The sequence below is a fragment of the Pteropus medius genome, unplaced genomic scaffold (genome assembly GCF_902729225.1).
Source record: "Pteropus medius unplaced genomic scaffold, Ma_sr-lr_union100, whole genome shotgun sequence".
NCBI lineage: Eukaryota > Metazoa > Chordata > Mammalia > Chiroptera > Pteropodidae > Pteropus > Pteropus medius.
Window position 1 is genome coordinate 843074 of NW_024346824.1, and position 20115 is coordinate 863188.

Sequence of the window (20115 nt, forward strand, 5' to 3'; positions counted from 1 at the left end):
TCTGCTCCTGTTCAGGGTCATCTCTGCGCCTCATGAGTGCAGCACAGGGCCTGACACCAAGAGAATAACAGTAACTGATGAGTAAGTGAATGAACATGAACCCGTCCCCCGCAGTTAGGGCCTCCAACACTGCACGCCTTTCCACCTCTGCTTTTTACTGTTGCTTTTTTCTTAACAACTTTTTATTGAACACTGATAATATGCTGGGGAGGGCTAGTAGATGGAGATTATTCTTTTAAGAAATTTTGGTGTAAGAAAATGTTAAAACTTGGTACCTAAATGGATTATCTCATTTCATCTTCATATCCTCATTAGGTAGGTATTCTCCCCATTTTATAAGTGAGAAACTGAGGCTCAAAGAGGTTAAGAAATTACCTTAGGGCACCAGCTCATTGAGTAGAGCCAATGCTCTAAGAAGCCTTCTGTCCCCACTGGCTCAGCCTCATTAGTCTCATCCCCTCTGCTTCTGATTCTTTTTTCTACAGAGAATGAAAGTTCTCAACCCCTTACTCCTAGGTAGGGACCTAGACTTTGTCTCACTTCTCCAGCCATCCATAGGCATCTATCTGTAAGGAAGCATCTGACCTCACAGGAGGAGAGGACTCTAGGGTGAAGGTCAAGTGCCTGGTTACATGAGCAGCTTGGGTGTGGCTTCCTCAAGGTCCTCTGAGCTGGGCTGGCAGCATTACCCTCTAGCTTATATGCCAGGCTACTACCACAGCCCAGGAAGAGGGATAAGACAGCATGGCTGGCACTCAGGAGGGGAGAACTTGAGCTGGGCCCCAGCTGGGCCAGGCTGGGCTGGGCTCCTCTGGCTGGCTGGTGCTGAGGAGAGATCCGAAACAATCCAGTCCCCACCCCCACCCCTCGCAGCCCTGGCCCTCCACTTAGCCCCATCACTTCTTCAGCTCCCAGTCTCTCCCCAAGCCCCTGGGCCTTTCTCTTTCAGTGAAGGTCTGTGAGACAGAAGCTAAGATCTTGCATGTGTTAAAATGTCTTTATTTTGCTTTTTATGTAAATGGTTTAGCAATGTACAGAATTCTGGGTTCACGGTTATTTGCCCTGAGCACTCTGAAGGTACTATTCCATTGCCTTTTGGCATCTGTTGTTGCTGATGAGAAGCTTACTGTCAGTTCAATTATTGGACCTTTGTAGATAAGCTATCTTTTCTCTCTGATAGCTCTTAGAATTTCCATTTTATCGTTGATATTCTACACTTTGGCTACAAGGTGTCTAGATGTATTTTTGTTTTGTTTTTAAAGATATCTTACTAGGCAGTCTATGGGCCTTTCAAACCTAGAAATTCATGTCTTATTTCTTGAAAGAGCTTAGTTACCCTTTCCAGTACCTTTTCTTGGAACTAATAATATATATGCTGGAATTTCTTGTTCAATCTTCTATGTCTCTTTTCTTTCATATGTTTAATCTCTTTATTGTTCTGTGCTTCATTCTGGAGGATTTTTTCAGGTTTAGTTTCTAATCCACCAATTCTCTCTCCAGCTGTATTTGCTCTATTAACCCATCTGAGTTTTTCTTTTTAACGTCAGTGACTTTTGTTTTTATTTCTAAAATTTCTAGATAATTCTTGTCATGTCTGCTACATGTTCCTGTTTGGTATCTTCCTGTTCTGGTTTTATAGATGCTATTCTTTCTTTTATCTTCTTGAAGATTTTAACTATATTAAACTTCCTTTCAGTTTGCTCCATTATCTCTAGGTCTTTAAGTATGGATTCTCCCATGAGAGATATCTCTCAAGATATTTTCTTCTTATATGTTGTGAAGTTTATTCTTGAGATAGTTATTTTCAGCACATTTTTCTGACAGTTCCTGGGATATGGTGGCTACCCTAAGGGATGATTTCTTAGTTGTATTTGCCCAAGCCATGTGCAAGTGCACTAGCCCCAATCTCGCTCTTATATTACTGTCTTGGCTTGGGATTTTTACATGGCGTGAATATCAAGTCCTTAGCCCACGTTCCATGTCGACAGGCTTGAGGTATCATATGCATATGGGTACTCTTTCTACCCAAAGCCAAGGCCAGGTAGCTAGCAGGCAGAGATATTTTAGTCTTGTTTATGGAAGACAGCACTTTCCCAGACCCAGCTCTAAGCAGGGAGCCTACTATAGCTCCTGCCACCAGTGGGGTCTGTAAATAAACTTGCCATCCTGCTGGACTGCAGAACCCCTCCCCAGAGGTTCAGCTTCAACTCCTGCTCACCACTGGAATTCCCTCTCAGTTTTGGCCCTCAGAGATTTCTCATTCTTGCGTTTGAGCTTAGATATGTTGTTGTTGCTGTTTAATTATCCAGCATTTACCTTGTATACCTACTGTTGTAAGGGGAAGGGACTTCAATAGTGTTTGATCAAATTTGGCCCAGAAGTCCCACTCTTTGGACCTCCCGGCCCTGTCACTGAGTCCCCAGCCTCCCTTCTGAGCCCCCATTCTCCTCCCCGGATCCAATCTTTCATTTTACCAAGTCTCGCCCCTTTCCTGAACCTCTTTTCCTGGCACCCTTCCTCCTCACATCATCTCCTTCCCTGAGCCCTCATCCAAGTTTCTCCCACTAGGAGAGTGGGGAGCACTAAAGCTTTTTTCCATTGCACTCTCAGCAACTCAGAAAAGTCCTTCCTCCTCATTTTCCAACCAGCTCCACTGTCCCAGCACCTTTCACTGAGAAAATGGAGCCTACCAGCAAATTTGCAGTAGTGTTGCCTTCTGCATGATCGTCTAGGCGTTGGATTCAAAGAAGAATCCTGAAGATGGAGGAGGAGCAGCACGAGAAGGGGTGGCTTTGACCTTCATTTCCATACCCCTTCTCTCTCAGTGTCTCTTCCTGGTGGGCCCCCCTCCAGCCCTGAGGATCAATGGGGGTTCACTTTCACTGAGCTCAGCGACACTGCTCCCTCCCCCATTTCCCTGTGGCTCAGAGCTGACTGGCCCAGCAGGCCTGCACAGTCTGGACTGGGGAGATCTCAGTGGCATGTCCAGACCTAGGAGGAAAGAAATTCCCCAGGTCCCCCTCCAGTATCTCTCACCTCCTGGGTGGCCTAATTCTCTTGTCCTTTGGCCTCACTGGGAAAAGGAAGCAGGCCTGCACTTTCTCTCATACTTCTTCCTCCTGCCGTCAGTGGAGTTGGATCCTTAGAGGTAAATAACGTATGTAATGCCATCACTTCACTCCGTGAATACCCTCTGCTCTATTCCCCTCTTCCTAGGAAGCCTTCCCAGACTGAGTAGAGCTGGAGAACTAGAGAATTCTTACAGCATCTCCCTTTACCACCTGAACACCTGAAGACCAGTAAGATCAATGGTTCACATTTGTACAGCTCCCTGCACGATCATAACTTTTCCATGCATTATTGCATTCTGCCCTCCTGGCAACCGGGGAAGGTGGGGCAGAGGTGAAGTGACTTGCCCAAGGTCACCAGTTAGCCCAGCCATGACTTGTATTTCAGTGTTCTTTCTGCTCCTGGCACTGCCAACCTCCCTGGAGGCTGATGCTTCCCATTCCAACCTACTGAGCTCTCTAGAGCCCCAGCCTCTGGCGCCTGCCTGGACTCAGGCCCTGGTAAGCTGCCTGGTTCCCCTCAGGCCAAATTGGACCCTTCAGCTTAGCATGCAAGGCACCCTGTGTCCCCCTTGTCAGGCTTGCTCTTCCTTCTCTGTGCTCTGTAACATTCTCCCCATCTCCACACCCTACCTGCCACTCATACACACACACTACGGCACAGGAGTAAAGAGCTGTACTAGATAAGTCTCCTCACTGAGCCTCAGTCTACTCGTCTGTAAAATGGGGGTGTGAACAATATTGGCTCACAGGGTTGTTGGGATGCTGAAATAGACAATGCAAGGGCTTAGCATGGGCCTCATTAATAGTAGCTGCAGGCAATATTGGTTGTACTTCTCTGTACTTCTCCACGCCCTCCCTATTTCTGTCCCCAGGAAGGCTCCCTCTGCCATTGCCTGTGATGTCTCCCTCATTTGACCACTGGCAACCCTAAGAGCTGTAAGAAAACCCAGGGAGTTTCTGGGGTGTGGGGAGGGAGGAGGAGGAGGTCTGGTGGGTAGAACCTGACCTGCTCATCCCCATTCAACTAGAGCACCTCTGAATGCTTTTGACACGCTGGGGCGCTACTTTACACCTTCGTAAGGATTCTTTTGCTAATAAAGTTTGAAAACCATTGACTTAAACCATCCCTTTCCCACTCCAAGAAAGCAATCTGAGCCCTTGGTTGACCCGAGGTCATGCTGGGAGTCAATGAGAAGCTTAAACCTGGCCCCTGGTCCCAGCCACTGGCAGACCTCAACCCTCTCATACCTGGGAGTCTGCCCCTGGCAGGAGTGAATCCTAGAGAACAAGGATTAGGCTATCTATGGATCCCCCTCAGCCCACAGCACTGATCCCTGGACCCCATGTATAGTAGCTAGGTGCCGCCAGGGGAGAGGACAGGTTGTAGACAGTTCTAGAGTCACCCTTTGGTTGTGTATCCTTAGGTGAGTCCCTGTACCTCTCAGCCTCAGCTTTCTTGCGTGCAAAGGGCTGCTCTTGGTCTCAGAAGGGGCAGGGCCTGGTACACAGTTGGTGCTCCACAAATGGGAGCTCTCTCCCTCCGCCACACTTCTCAATCAATACTTGCTCCATTGATGGATAATGGTGACAGTGATGAATTACAGGAGATCCTGGAGCCCTGCCCCTTCTCATGGTATGGATGGAGAAACTTAAGTCCAGAGCTGAGAAAGGACTTGCGCAGGTGGAACAGTGAGTCCGGGCAGGGCAGGGATGTTCTGACACTGTTACCACGGGGTGAAGTGGGGGCTGGGAGAGGGAAAGAAGCTGCTGAGGGTGGGGTGAAAGGAACAGGTGGGAGAGAGGGAGGGAGGAGGGTGGGAAACCACAGCATCCCCACACGCTCCAGCAGAGTGGCCTACTTGAGAGATCCTGAGACAGCTGTTTGCTCAGAAAAGTGTCTTAGTCACTGAAGGCTGCGGTGGAGAAAGTCCATCCTCCCAAGTCACGTCCTGGGAATCCGGATGGGGACAGGAAGGCAGCCGGGTGACCCTCAGAGTGGCCACCTGTCCTCTCTGAACCAGGTGTTCTCCTCTGCTCCTCCCCTTACACACACACACACACACACACACACATCAACTAAACTTTGCTTATGGCCTCCTAGAACCATTTCCCCCTCTCCCCTTAGGAAGAGATCTATGTCTCCTCACTTTAAAAAGCAGTGGGCCTGACCCTCCATTACACATATACCTGCAGGAGAAACAGGCCTCTGTGCCCTATGAAAGTCCTTCCTGAGATCTAACTTCCATCCCTCTAGCTACAACTAGTCCCCTTCCACTTCTTGCTGCCTTTGAGGGGGTAACCTGGAGCTGGATGTGGGAAAGATGATGAGAGATCCTCTCCCCAAGGACTTCTCACCAGGAGAAAAAGCAACTTTTTCAGTCCCCCAAATGGGAAGGGAGACATGGAGTTCCAGAGGTGATGCTGAGTTGGAGGATGAAATTTCCCAGAATAGGCCCAATTTCAGATATTCTGGGTCTTGACAAGGGCAACTTGGGTTCAAGTATCCTTTCTGTCATAGAAGAAGAGCCTCAAAAGGACCTCAAGAAACATCCCTAGACCCCTCGCAACTGCTTTCCTTCCACCATTCACAACCCCAGACCTTAGTCCCATCCCTGGGACACCTGATTGACAAGGAAACAGTACCATAGAGTCTGGGAGGGCAATGCCCCATATTCAGCTCATAGGGAGGGGACGGGTTAATCTAGTCCAGGCACTGCATCCATAGTTGGCACCTGGAGTCCAGAAACCCTCCCGTTACCAGTGAGGATGGGGTATAACCTGCCCAGGGGCTCCAGGCTCTGGCCCTGGGCACACCTAGAGCCTGGAGCAGCTAGAGAGATTCAGGTCAGACCCAGAAGGCACCCCTTGCTATGCAGAGGGAAAAGGGTCACTGAGGGGTAGGGGCGTGTGCTGGCTGCTAAGCCCAGCTTGGGGACCCCCAAGTCTCTGCAGCCCCCTCCCTGCCCTCCCGCAGCTTTGCCTGCCTCCCTCCCCCACTGGCTCTCAGCAGATCAATGCTGCCTTTGCTGACAGCTGAGAATCGAGTTCGCCTTCCCGCCCCCTCCACCACCCCTCCCACTCCGCTCCCATCCCCCGAGATCCTCCGGGAGGAACGGGAAGAGTTTGCTGCGGAAGCTCTTCACCCTGGGGCAGGGCTTGTGGAGGGAGCCGCTGGTGTGGCCCAAGCTTTCTGCCGGGGAAGAGGGAAGGAGGATGGGGAAACCCAAATTATGGCTCCGTGCGGGCCTAGAGGGCTAAAGGGAACGAGAAGGGACGCCTCCTACAGCTAGAGAGAGTAGGCCAGGCACCAAGAACTTTCCAGCTAAAGAGGAGAGAGGTAGGGGGCGGGGGTCTTTCTAGGTGGGATTCTGTGGGTCTCTGGGGGGGGTCTGTCTAGCCCGCATGCTGGTCAGAGCTCACCTCCCAGCACCCACGTGCCCTGCACTTAGTTTCCTGACCTGGGGTCAAGGCAAGGGAGCACTTCAGACTGAACCTTGATCAGAGGAGACTCTTCTTTGGGGCCTACCTGGGAGCTCTTCCCCCATCATGAGGAAGGGAAGCTCAGAGGTGGGGGTGGGTGGAAGGAAAAACAGGTACGCCTGAGGCCCACTGTGCTACACACACTCTGACACAACTTGGCAGTGCGTGGGCACCAGGCTTCGCAGGTAGGGCAGCTCATCCAGCCACACGCTGCACGGGCACACTTTCCACACCCCCGTACAACGCGCAAAGGGCACGACCCGACAGGGCACACCTCACTGCTTATATCGACAATAGCCGGCGGGCCAGACTCTGCATACTCATCTTCATACCCATCCACACCGGACCCAGGACCCACATCTCCACTGACTCAACCCCACGACCTGGCAGAGCCATAGCCATTCACTCTGCACACACTGCATACAATTCTGCATCCACTCACACCAAACTCCACAGGACGCGTGTCCCGACCGCGACCGCGACCGCGGCTACAACTCCACACTTCACGCCTCACTTTCCAGCACCACACAAGAGGCGTCCCAGTCCCAGCCCGGCATTCGGATCCACACAGCCCTTTGCAGCGGAGCCCGCCCCTCGCCCACCGCCAGCTTCCCGGCCCCGCGCGCTGCCCCAGAGCCCGCCGCCACGTGGTCAGGCCCGGGCACGGACCGGACGGCTGGTGCGCCCTGGCCCGCCGCCTTCGCGGCGCGTCCCCTCCCTCCGCCCCGTTCGCTCGCCGGCTCGCTCGCTCCCTCCCGATTTGGGCAGGCGGCCGTGGGGCGGGCGGGGGCGGGCGGGGGCGGGCGGGGGCGGGCAGAGGAGGGGCGGGGCGGGGAGGGTGACATGTGAGCGGCGCGTCCGCCGCAGGTGGAAAGGCGAGCGGCATGGAGCGCGTAATAAGAGAGTTGGAGTCGGAAAGAGCCGCCCCAGTCGCCGGGGAAGCGGGCGGTCAGTGCGGGCTCCGGCGGCCCCCAGGCTCCGAGCGCCCGCCTCCGACCACGGCGCGGCCCCAGTCCGGCCCCTAGCCCCCGCCGCCCGCGCCCACCCCGGGTCGCCCCGCCGACTCCGGGTCCGAGCCATGCGCCGCTGAGCGCCGCGCGCGCGCGCGCCCCCGCCACGGACCGTCCCCGGGCCCCGGCCCCCCCGCCCGGCGCCGCCCATGGCCGAGGCCCCCCCGCGCCGCCTCGGCCTGGCACCCCCGCCCGGGGACGCCCCCCGCGCCGAGCTGGTAGCGCTCACGGCCGTGCAGAGCGAGCAGGGCGAGGCGGGCGGGGGCGGCTCCCCGCGCCGCCTCGGCCTCCTGGGCAGCCCCCTGCCGCCGGGCGCGCCCCTCCCGGGGCCGGGCTCAGGCTCGGGCTCCGCCTGCGGCCAGCGCTCCTCGGCTGCGCACAAGCGCTACCGCCGCCTCCAGAACTGGGTCTACAACGTGCTGGAACGACCTCGCGGCTGGGCCTTCGTCTACCACGTCTTCATGTGAGTTTGCGACCCCGCACCCCTGGCGGTGCCCCCGCGCTCCCGCCCTGTGCGGCGCCCGAGCTCCATGGGGTTGGCCGTCCCGCCCCGGCTCCGCCTCCTGCCCCCCATCCCCATGGCGGACCCTCATCTCAATGCCCCCAGGCTTGAGCCCGGCGACTTGATTCCCCCCAGCCTGACCCTAATCCCTAATCTCCAACTCTTGACCCCTGACCTCTCCAACCTCAACTCCTTATTTCCATCCTGACTTCCAACCCCTGCTCCTCTGTCCCAGGTACTCCCCAAATCCAGCTTCTTGTCCCCCATCCTCTCTGCGATCTGGAGACATTACAGTGGGGCTCCCTTTTCCTCTTCCTTGCTTCTGTCTCTTGTGTCTCAGACACAAAGGGGACCCTTTGCCCCCCAAGCTTTCTGTCACCGTCTCCCCCATTATGTCACTATAGTAGGCTCCTGGCTGGGCTTCCTTCGGAGAATCCCCTCTCCAAGGACAATCTCCACTCCAGCCCAGGGCAGGCCTGCGATTGTAGGCGTGTGTGGGTCCCAGTGAGCCACCCAAGCCCTGACGCTATGTGTGCTGTCTGACTTATCGGAGTCTTCACTCAGTCTCCCTTCCACCTTCAACTTCCCAGCAACAGCAGCAGGCAGCCCTGCCTGTCCTGCCTGCCCATCTTCTGGCCGCTGCACCAGGCCTGGCTTTCAGCACCCCAGGGGAAAAAGAAAGAGGAGAGGGGTAGCTTTGGAAACACTGGCTCTGTGCTCTGCCCCCTCTCCCCCCCTCCCCAAGCTCTTACAACTTTCAAAAACACTGACCCCTCTTGGATGTAAAGAGTGAATTTTGGCAGCTCAGAGCTCAGCCTTAGGGGACGGCCTGGCCCAGCCTGGAACATGAGAGGCCCCGCACATATCAGTTGAAGGGCCAGGCCTGGCTCTCAGTCGCTCAGTGGTGCCTGAGAGAGAAAGACCTCCAGTTCCTGGAAAATGTGCCGCTGTTAATCCCTTCTTGCTGCCTCCAGAGAGAACCCCTTGGTTTTAGGGTTTCCTGAATGGCCCTCTGGCCTGTCCATCTGACTGTCTGACAGTCCTTCAGCCTGTGTGGCTGTCCCTTTGCCAGACTGAGTTTCTACCTGTGTGCGAGTTGGCCTGTCCGTTCATCTCTCCACCTAACTGTCCAACAATCAGTCCCGCTTGTCTGTTTCCATTCCTCTGTTGACCTGTCCAATTATCTGTGTGCCTGTCTGTTCATCTGTCTATCCACCTGTCTACCTGACTGTCTTACTCTTCTACCTGTCTGTTTCCATTGTCTTTTGGTCTGTCTTCCTGCCTGTCTCTCTAGTCTCTGCTTGCCTACCTCTGCCCCATCCTAATTGGGATCACAGAAATTTAAAGGCAAAGGGGAAAAAAACGCTGGTAAAGGAGCCCCCTGGCCGCAGGGAGGGTAGAGGAAACTTACTCTCTGAAAGGAAGCTCCTGGGGTGGCAGCCTTGACTTTGTGCAGAGACCCCGGCTGGGCTAAGCCAGGGGCAGAGAGTTAAGATTCCTGAGGACATGAGGTCAGACTTAGGGTCAGAGTCAATGGTTAGGAGTGGCCTGACACCCAGTGCCCATTGAGAGGCCTGGGATGATGATTTTTTGCTGCAGAGAGAGCTGTTGGAGTGATGGAGGTTTTGTGCAGGGAGTACAAGGGGTACAAGGTGGGGTTGAGGGTGAGGGGCAGGGAACTGATAAGAGTGGCTGCATTGTGGTGCCCTTGTCCAAGGAGGGGGAGACACTCCTCAGGGAGCAGCTGTGCCCTGCATGGGTTCCCCTTGGGAGATGACTTTTCCAAGCCATGTCTGGGCCTAGGGAAGCCAATAGGACTCTGCGATGGAGGTCTTTAGTCCCCAGGCTTGGCTTCTCAGCCCTTATGAGGGTCACAGAAGGTGAAGGAGCCTCCTTGTGTCCCCTGGCCAGCCGCTGTCTTCGCCTTCTCTGGAAGGGCCTCTGCTTCCTCTGTAGGAGCTAAATCCGCTGGTACCTTTGCCCCACATCCTGCCTTTCTGGATGCCAGGAATGCCCTGGCCAGGGCCATGGTTGCTCTGACCACTTGTCCCCAGGAGCCCAGAGCTGAGGCATCTCTCAGGAGTTCTGGGGGAGGAAATGTGCTGTGGTCTCAGAGGACTGGTCATCCACCTTACAGATCAAAGGAAGCGGAGGGGTCAGGAGCCCTACCTTTTGTGTGCTGTGTGATCTTGGGTTGATTACTGGGCCTCTCTAACTTTAGATCTCTAGGCCATCAAAGCGAGTAGAAACCCCAACCTTGTGGCCTTCCTCTTGGATGAGGTAATGGGTGGGAAAGAGTTTGATGAGCTGCAAGGGCCTGTCAGAGTGTGAGGGATGTATGTTATTATTGGAGCTGGGGGAGGGGGCCACACAGGAGGCCTTTCCCGTTCTTGAAGAACTCCAGATGTGGGATTTCTCGGTCACTCACGACAGGGTCTTGGGTGAGCCAAGAAGTGCTTTGGGCTTTTGGACGTCTAGCCCCATCATGGCATTTTTGGTCAAATCCTTTCCCCCTTCCCAGTGACCTCAGAGGCAGCCTTAGTGAGGGAGTCCAGTGTGCATAGTTAGCTAACCCCTTTCCCAGAGCCTCAGGCCCTGGTAGGAGGGGCTTCGGCATAAAAGCCTGGAAGTGAAGGGCTCAGGAAGGAGGGAAGTGGGGTGAGATGGGTCCATTCACCCCAGGGGACACCTCTCTCATACCTGCCAGCCAGGTCCGCTGGGCCCCACACAGAACCTGCCCCTTTTCTGGCACCGAGGTGTGGGAGATTGCCTGGAGGACAAGCCCCAGTCCTACCTCTCCTGCCAGCAGCTGTGGCCTCTGGACAGTGGGAACCGCTGACTCCTGTCTTCTCCTTATTGAGATCCAGAATGAGGGATTGCTGGCCCCTCTCCGAGCTCTCCCTCCTCTCTTTAGGCCCTTGGTCCTGTCACCAAGCCCCTAGCCCCTCCCTTCAGCCTGGTCCCTAATTTAAGCCCTCAACTCTTCTCAGGCTCTGCTCTCTGAATTTTGAGAAACAGCACATCACTGCCCATCCTGCTTTTTGAGCCTGTGGAGGAATGCTCACCTTGCTGCACCCTGTCAAAGGCCACCCCAGCATCTCTTTGGAAGTCAGAGGGCTGGAAGAGACTGGGACAGAGCAAAGCCCCATCTCTCCCCATCTTCCCTGAGCCCCTGTGAGACTCTGCTGCTCCCAGCCCCCAGCGACCCAGCAGACTTTCTCTATGTGAAGGTTTACGCTCTGTAAACATCCTCCCTCAGCCTCGTCCCTGGGGTCAGAAGCTATGGGAATGGGGAGGAGAGGAGGTGGCAGCCACTCCTGGGGCCCTCGGACTTCTAACCCCGGAGCCCCTCTAATTTTCTCCCTGACCATCTGGAGAAGGAAAGTCTCCTGGGCTGGAAATAATCTTAGCAAAGAGTACCCTCAGCCCTCAGGCATGCTTGCCAGGTGGGTCCTCACGTTTGACAGCCCCATTTTCCTTATGAGAACACTGAGGCTCTAGAGACCAAAGTCACATGGAAAATCAGTGGCAGATACAGGACCAAAACCAAAGACGCCTGACTCCCTGTCCAGGATCTCTCCTTGCTCTGTGCGGCCTCGGGTTGGCTTTTGGAGTTCAAACTACAATTTCCGATCCCATGTGGAGCATCAGCTCTGTGCCGGGCACTGTGTCAAGCTCTCTATAAACCACTCTCATGTATGGATGAGGCGGGCACTGTTATCCTCATTTGCAGGCGAGGAAACCGAGGCTAGGGAGGTCACCCAGTGAGTACGGAGGAGCTGCAGCCCAGAGCTGGGTCCGACTCCTGCTCCTCAGCTTCAGTCACACTCCATCTCCAGGCTCTGCAGAAGCAGCACTCCTGTGTCATTCAGTCTCTTTCCCCAGCACACAGCATACAGGCAGCAGGAGGTGGGCAGTGGCAGGATTTTGTGGAATTGAATGGAAACTGCCCAGCCTCACCCGATGCAATTACATTTTTGCTGTACATGGCTTTGCACACACACATATCCCTGCTACATGCCCATCTGTCTGTCTCATGCACACACTCACTGCAACTTGGACACACGTGCCCGTGGACGTCACAAAGACACAGGCAGCGTACACCCAATAAAAAGAAATCTCATGCACAGCTGCTCCCACCTTTTCACTGACTTCACAGACACACGCCAGGGCCTGTGGCCCCCACCTTGACCCCTGGGACAGAATGGTGTTGGCCCCGTTCCTTGAGTGTTTTGCCTTCACCTGTCCGCACTGCAGGGCTGTTCTTACGGATCTGTGTGTTTGTGCATCCACCTTGATGGGCAGCCTCAGACTGTGTGGGAGCCGGGTGGCAGGCTTCCTAGAACTTCGCTGGCCTTTGCTCTTCCTATAGGGCCCCCTGAGATCCTTCTGGCTAGCCCTGTGGTGGACTGGTGGGTACACCACAGCACAGAAAGGGGCAGTCACTTGGCTAAAGTCACACCTGGCAAGTCAGTGGTAGAAATGTGCCAAGAACCCAGGCTTTCTGCCTCCCAGATCATATCTAACTGTTTAGATGGTATATCTCCTCACCCTAGCCAATAGGGAAGACTGATGCTCCAAGAACTTGGCCTTGTGATGGGGAAGGTCTTGGAGTGTGACCCAAACTCCGTCCTTTTGTTTGGTCTTTGGTCTTTGTAAGAAGGGAACAAGTGAAGAGACCGTCCTGCCCGCCTTCTAGCCCTCTCCCTCCCGCCCCTTTGCTCCCTCCTTCCTGAGATCTCCTTCGGAGTCACTGGAGCAGGTTAGATCTCTCCTAGTTGATTGCCCCACCCCGACTCCATAGTACATTCATTCTTTCTATTAAGGAAGCCCTGATAAATGTCTGACTTCAATCCCTATTGCTGCAGAAGGCTTTCTTCTCAGAATGTTGGAGCCAGGAGTGTTTCAAGAGGTGATTATTCTTGGGCTGATGGCAGCACTTTGAGGGGGTGATTAAGGTTCTCTGAGCCAGTTAAGGAGCCGAAACTGCCTGGGGAGCAGGGAGAGAAGAAGGCTCTTCAGGGCCCCAAGGCCCGGCCTCTGCCCCTGTCCTGGCCCTCAGATGGAGGCCCTGCAGAGAATGTCCCTGGCTGGAGGTCTTCTCACACCCTTTCCTCCCCTCAACCAATGTGGGGCTATGGCCCATCGGGGAATTCTGCATGTCTGACCTGGGGGCAGCCCCTTGTTAACTGTGGAAGTTACGGGGCTGGGTGGAGGGAGGCTGTCCCACAGGGGGTTAAGAGCATGGGACCCCCAGTCTGACAGATTTGGGTTCAATTCTGGTTCTTCCCTTACCGGTTATGTGTCCTTGGGCAAGTTACTTAACCTCTCTGAGCTTCAGTTTTCTCATCTGAAAAATAGGAATAATAATAGCTGCCTCGAGGATTGTCAAGGCTGAATGAGTACCTGACACCGTGCTGGGCACAAATGTTCATCATTATCATCACCACCACTGTTATATTGTTGTCATCGTTGTCATTATGGTCATTCTCCTGGAGGAGAGTCTTGACCGGTGTCCTTGGCTCAGCACAATGAGGGGTGTGGGTGTGCCCAGAGAGGGCAGGAGCTGTGTTTGCCTGTGTTATGGGGTGAGCAGCTGTCGGGGAGCCCGGGAATGTGTCTTTGTGAACTTTTGAGGAGCATCTAGGATGTGCCACGTGCAAGCTGAGCCTCTTACTTTTGGTCTCTTAACCCTCACAGCCATTAATTATATCAGGCAGGCACGATTATTGCCCTCATTTCACACTTGAGGAAAGCGAGGCCAGTGAGGGCTTGTCACCCACTTGCCCAAGGTCACACAGCTAGTGAATGGTGGCACCAGGACTCCAACCTGGGTCTTCAGGGCCTCATCGATTTGTTCCTTCTTTCATGTGACAGATATAATTAAAGAGTGTCAACTTTGTACAAGGCCTGAGGAGGCAAAAGGAGGTAGACCATGCCTGCCTGCACCCTGCCCGGGAGGGGGTGGGAGGGCAGTGAGGAGGCTGCTTTGCCTGCCCAGACCACTGGCCTCTCCTGCCTCCTCTCCCAGGGACTTGAAGAGAGATCTGGGTGTAGGTGTGAGCATGTCTTCGCGTGTGCGGGGAGGAGGGTGTATGTGAGGGCATCACTGTATGGCCGAGGTGTGGGCCTCATTGTCAAACTGTGGCTAGCCCCAGGGAGATAGATATGGAACCATGGTGCTCAGGGAACAGCCAGGAACCCTTGAGAGAGATGGCGATCCCCCACTCTCTCCTGAGCATATCGTCCTGGGGAATGGAGATAGGGAATCCCACAGGAGATTTAGAGATCTCAGTCCCAACACCTACTGGAAAGGTGCCCACCCCACTCCATCCCAATCCCCATCCTTACTAACCCCCTCTGGAAGATGGGGCTAAACAGGAAAGTGGGCCACTCAGGGCTGCCTGGCACAGAGGGACTCTGCATGGATGGGAAGAGATGCTGTCTCAGCCTTGACTTTTGTAGGACTGAGAGGTGGGGAGTTCTTCCAGTACCTTCTTCCTGGGTCGCTCAGAAGACTGGGCAATACTTAGATGGTGAGCCCAGGGGGCTGCTTGCCCCCACCCCCCTGCTCTGAGGTGCTGGGAGAGGATACTGGTCAGATCTCTGGGGCTCCCATAAAGCCCCCAGGACTCCAGGCTTTTTGGGCAACTCTGTCCCTAGGGCAGGATCTGCGTGCCCTGGGGGTTGGCACCTGAGGGGTGAGGAAGGAGGGGCAGCCCCAGGCAGCAGACTAATTGGGCTGGGAATCTGTGGGCAGTGCCTGAGGGAGGCAGGCAAAGGGAGCAGGGAGCTCAGCGTTTCCTTCCCTCTTCCCTCTCTCCTGGAGATTTGGGCAACAGTGGGTGGAGTGGGGTCTCTGGGCCAAGCCTAATCTCTGCAGGGAAATCTGGGGGCAGTTTCTTCTGAGCCTTTTCAGACATGTAGGCCAGGCTGGTGGGCTAGGTAGAAAGCTTCCTAGAGAAAAATGGACCACATTTCCACTGCAGGAAAAGGGATGGAGGTCAGACAGTAGGAAGGACTTCCTTATGCCAGGAGTTAGAGTGAGATTCCCTAGGGTACTCTTTCCAAACCTTGGGGACCTATGTGTAGCTGGACTGGATAAGGTTTACTCTGATAATTATCCTATGAAGCAAGTGGCATCCTTCCCTCATAGTATGAAGGATGGAGAGTAGATAGAGCCTGGGAGGGGGAGGGATCAAATCTGGTACGCTTGGCTTTTGGCGGGTGGGGGTGGGCACAGGCTGCCTTTCCTCCACCCTTCCTCCCTGCCTCTCCTCTCTGGGAGCCTTAGGCCTGTCCAGGTCACCGTCTTTGGGTTTATTTTTTGCTGGGCTCGGCTGTCCCCCGGGAGGGGCGGGGGTAGGGAGAAAAGGAGGAGAGAAGGAACAGCTTTGTCAGCACAATCCCAGGCGCCTTTGCTCCTGCCCTCCTTGTCCTGGCTGCCACCCTCTCCTGGAGGGACCAGTTCCTGGGCACAATGGGGACTCAGACCCCGGTGGGATCTCCTGCCCTGGCACAGGACCAGCAGTTCAGTATAGGCCTCTCTACCCTCACTCTTTCTCCATTCGTCCTGCCGCAGAGCATCCGAGCCAGAAGGACCTCAGCGCTAAAGTGGATCCATGGTTTCATTTCACAGATGGGGAAACTGAGGCCAGGAGAAAGGACCCGGCTGCCCAAGGACATAGCACACAGGGGACTTCTCCACCTCCTGTCCTCAAAGGATGCGAGTTGTGTGGAGTAGCCAGGGACCCGGGAAAGCTGTCTCCCACTTCCACCCTGACCTCAGAGGGAAGGATCAGCCCCTGATTTCATTCACTCATCCAGTGCTCTGACCTCTGGGGGCTGATGGAAGTCGACTGGGAGAGACAGGATAGGGGAGGAGAGTGCGGCCCACGGCCCAGCAGAGGGCGGGAAGCTCAGTCTGGGGATGCCATGGAGGCTTAGGGAGCATGTCAGCCCCTCCCCTTATGCCCTTTATCCTCCTTTTTTTTGGTAAAAAATAAATTAGCCCTATTTTAGAGACAGAGAAATTAAGGTCCAAGGTCAGCATAGCTAATAAGATGTACAGGTGGGATTCAAACCCAGAATGTGGCTCCCTGGGATGCTGCCAAGGCAACTCCCTAGGTCTGAGCCTCTTGGGCTCCTCCTTCTTGAACATTCCCTCCCCTTGACTCTCGTCAGCCCGCCTCTCTGGCTCTTCAGTCTCGGTTCTGTCAGCAGCTCTGTCTCCTCTTTCTGCCCCTTGAATATTTGGGCTCCTCAGGGCTCTGTCCTAGGTCTTCCTCTCGGTGCACGGTTTTCATGGAGGGGGAGTCTGTCTCATACACGCCTGCAACACTGGGGGTCAGTTCTGTGATGACAGCCTCCCCCTCTCCAGTTTCCTCCCTGAGCTTCCTGTGTAGCTGCCTGTGGATGCCTCGCTTCTACACCCCCTTCCTCAAACTCAGCATCTCCCTCTAAACCTACAGTGACTCCGCCACGCTCAGTGCCCAAGTCCCTCAAGCACCCTTTGTTCTTCACCTAAGAAACAGCTTGTGCTGTCCCCCAATGTGCTGTTTAATGCTCTGGGTGCTTTTCCTTCTGCTTCTAACTCTTGCCCCTCCCACCCACCCCATCATCTATTGAACTCGTATTCATCCTTCCAATCCTAGTTTCAGCATCACCTCTTTTTGGAATTGCTCCCTGCCCAGCCCCACCCAGGCTTGACTAGGGGCCCTTCAAAGTCCCCTGAGCTCTGCTCACCCACCCCTTCAGCATCAGACGGCGAGGTCTGGGTGGTAGGGGTTGAGCAGGGAGCTTAGCACTTGGCTGGTAAATTCGTGAATGTTCTTTTGCTTAGCCAGGAAATTAAGGTGGCATTAAGGTCAGGTTGCAAGGATGAGAAGGGTTTTACCAACTAGAGAGAAATCGGAGAAAAGACCCCGAGGTCCTCTGTGCGTAAGCACTGAGCTAGCAGCCCTCGTGGTTTCCGTCTCGAGTGCACTCTAGGTGGAGACAGGAGCTAGAGCAAATAATGTGAGGTGGGACTCTCTTCCCCTACCCTCTTCACCCCAGGATCTGCAGAGTCTGGCGTGTCCAGGGCCCCGAGAGCAGGGCCTTGATCCTCAGTCTTCCCTGTGGACAAGGGGGAGCCATAGACAGTGGCAGGACAGGGAGGCACCACTGCCTGGGAAGCAGAGTTTGACCGATCTCTTCCCATGAGCTTGAGTTCTGCAAACATTTAGTTCTCGCAGTACCACTATGTGGCAGGCACTGTTATTGTTTCCGTTTCACAGAGAGGAAACTGAGGCTCAGAGAGGGGAAATAATGTACCTTAAATGACACAGCTTGTCCATGGTGGGGCCGGGATTCGCATCTATGTCCGTCTGATTCCCAAACCCAAGCTCAAATGGTTCTCAGACACGTCAGCAGACCCGTTGCGGCTTTCAATGGCCTAAGGCAAAACCGAGGGAAATAAGGACAACGTGACGACTTTTTCATAAACCTAAATTTATTCCATTTAAAGGACTGTCTTTTAGTCTGAGATTATGTCCTTTCTTTTATGAAATGACGCGGCTGGGAATTTTTTAAAAATGTCCTTACTTGGCAAAATAAAAAGTTGACAACTTTATGCCCTCCCCAAAGTGTTTTTGAAAATTTTACCGGTGCGTGAAATCCCTGAGTCTGGGTGCCATCCTGCCTCCTCCCTCCTGAGTTCTGGGGCCAGAGTGGGAGGAGTCTGGGTGGGAATGGAAGGATTAGCGGGATGGAGAAGCCGTCAGTTTCCACTGTCTACTCTTCCTGCGCCTCAGGGCCTGCCCGCCCTGGAATGCAGTGAGGACCAGCCCAGGGCTCTTGCTAAGATTGGGGGCAGGGGGCTGTGGTAGGGTCAGCCAGAATCAGTGCTTACCCCTCAGTTAAAGGAGCGCTAGACCAGGAGTCAGAAGGCTGGGGTTTGCTTTCTGTCTCTGCTTCCTAAAGGCTATGTGACGGCAGGCAGGTGACTCGACCTCTCTGAGGGCCTAGCTTCTGTCTGTGTAGTGACGGTTATAATCTCTACCTGCCCACTTCACAGGGCTGCCTCTTACATCAAGTGCTTCCTAAGCTACAGAGTGCTGTGAAGAAGAGAGGGCTTGTTGTGCTTTTACTATTCTTATCTCCCTCTTTTCTTGGGTGCTACAGGCTCCTCATCTTACCCTCACCTGCACTGGTTTGAACCCCAAGGAAGGGATGTTGCAGGGATGGGGGTGAGGGGTGGTATAGAGGTCCCATAAGAGCAAATCAACCAGACTGGCAGTTCCTTTCCTCAGGAGTACCAAACAGGCTGGAGCCTGGGGAACTCGACGACAGCAATGCATTTACTGGGAGCCACGTTCTGCATTCTGACAGTTCTGACTACCTCATTTAATCCTTCCAAGGGCCTGAGGAGGTAGGCACAATCGTTATCCCATTGTATAGAAGAGGGCACTGAAGCATAAGGGTTCAGCATGTGCCCTGCCACACAGCCAGTAAGTGGTGAATATCCAGGAGGAAGGGGATGCCAGCCTGGGTGTGCAAGGAATCTGTGGTGTAAGAGGGTGGGAGCAGGTTTGCAGGGCTGCAGTGGGTGGGGGTGCATATAGTGTATGTGGGTGGTGAGGGTAGGGTGGGAGTTAAGAGACACATTCCTGCTGGGTGGCTCTCAGTAGTTACCTCCCTCTCTGTCTGCAGCCTTTCCCGCCTGCCGTGACTCAATTAATGATAAAGATAATAATAGCAAATGCTTATTAAGCTCTTACAGTGTGTTAGACACTACTCAGAGAACTTGCCCCGCCTTTTCTCACTTTTTCCTCTCATCAACCCAATGAGGTAGAGACTGTTATTTGCCCATTTTTCAGATGAGGAGGCTGAGGCATAGAGAGATAGAGTAACCTTAAGTAGCGGGGCCAAGATTCTGACCCCAGAAGTCCAGCTCTAGGGGCTGCGGTCTTACCTGCCATACTATGCCTAACTTGTCCTGATTAGTCTGCCTGGTTGGAGGCTGATATGAGGACCAGGTGAGGCTTGAAGTTCAAGTCCTGTTCTTCCCTTCCCCTCAGCTTTATACTGGGGAATCATTCCTTCCTTCTCACTCTCTCTCATTTGGGAAGCCTTCACTAGCAATCCCTCGGGGCTAGGCCCCATCCCAGATGCTGGGGACAGAGCAGTGAATCAGACCCTGCCCTGGTCTCTGGTGGAGATGGACCAGGATGTTGGCAGTTGTCTGGGCACCGTGGAGTCCAGCACAAAAGGGCCAAACCCAGACCCATACTGGGCATGGCTGAGAAGGCTTTTGGAGAAAGGTCGATGTTGAGACCTGAAAGATAAGTAGGAATAGGTGTCAACTAGGCCAAAAGAAGCAGGAAACAGCATTCCAGGCAGAGGGACCAGCATGGGCAAGCCCAGAGGTGAGACTGAACATGGCATTTGCAAAGAACTGCAAGAAGTCAGGAGAGTGGGAGCCTAGAGGGGGCAGGAGGGGTACAGAGAGGAGCCTGAGACATGAGCAAGGCCAGGATGAGGACGTCAGGCTGCGGAGCAGTGACTTCCTGGAGGAGACAGAGTTCAGGAGAAGGAACTGAAGACGGAAGAGCCATGGACAGACTGGTGTTTAAGAAACACTTTCTGGATCTGGCAAGGAGGATGGTAGGGGAGGACTCTGCACAGACCCCCGGGGGTACCATCCACTTCGCCTTTTCTTCCCTCTGCCTTCCCCTCACAGCCCAGCCCTGTGAGTGGCTTTTTTGGAGCTGCCCACTAACCCTGCCATGGCCTGGCTGGACCTGGCCTGGAGCCCTAGGACTTTGCCTATAGGGAAAGTACAGCTGCTTATGTAAAGCCTGGCCTGGGGGAAGGTGTGTGTGTGGCTGAGCTTAGGGAGGCCTTAGAAGCAGAGGGGGTTGGCACAGGCCCCAAGGCTGACTTCAGAGGGGCCCTAGAGATATGCACTCAGGGTCTATGGGGGTCCTCAGAATAGTGGCCTTAGAACCACCCCATGAGAGCACCCAAGGGTTTGGCGCAGCTAATGGTGAGGTGCCCTGGAGAAAGGGGC

The 20115-nt window shown here is 54.4% G+C and overlaps 1 protein-coding gene across 2 annotated transcripts in view; it reads left to right on the forward strand.

Moving 5' to 3' along the window:
- The first annotated feature begins 7391 nt into the window (after nucleotides 1–7391).
- Nucleotides 7392–20115, forward strand: part of KCNQ4 (potassium voltage-gated channel subfamily Q member 4) — a 53356-nt gene continuing 40632 nt past the window's right edge. For both annotated transcript variants that reach the window (XM_039876687.1, XM_039876688.1), the window contains exon 1: nucleotides 7392–8024. In XM_039876687.1, the coding sequence (XP_039732621.1) occupies nucleotides 7711–8024 (314 nt within the window). In that variant the 5' untranslated portion in view covers nucleotides 7392–7710. The remainder of the gene's footprint in view (nucleotides 8025–20115) is intronic.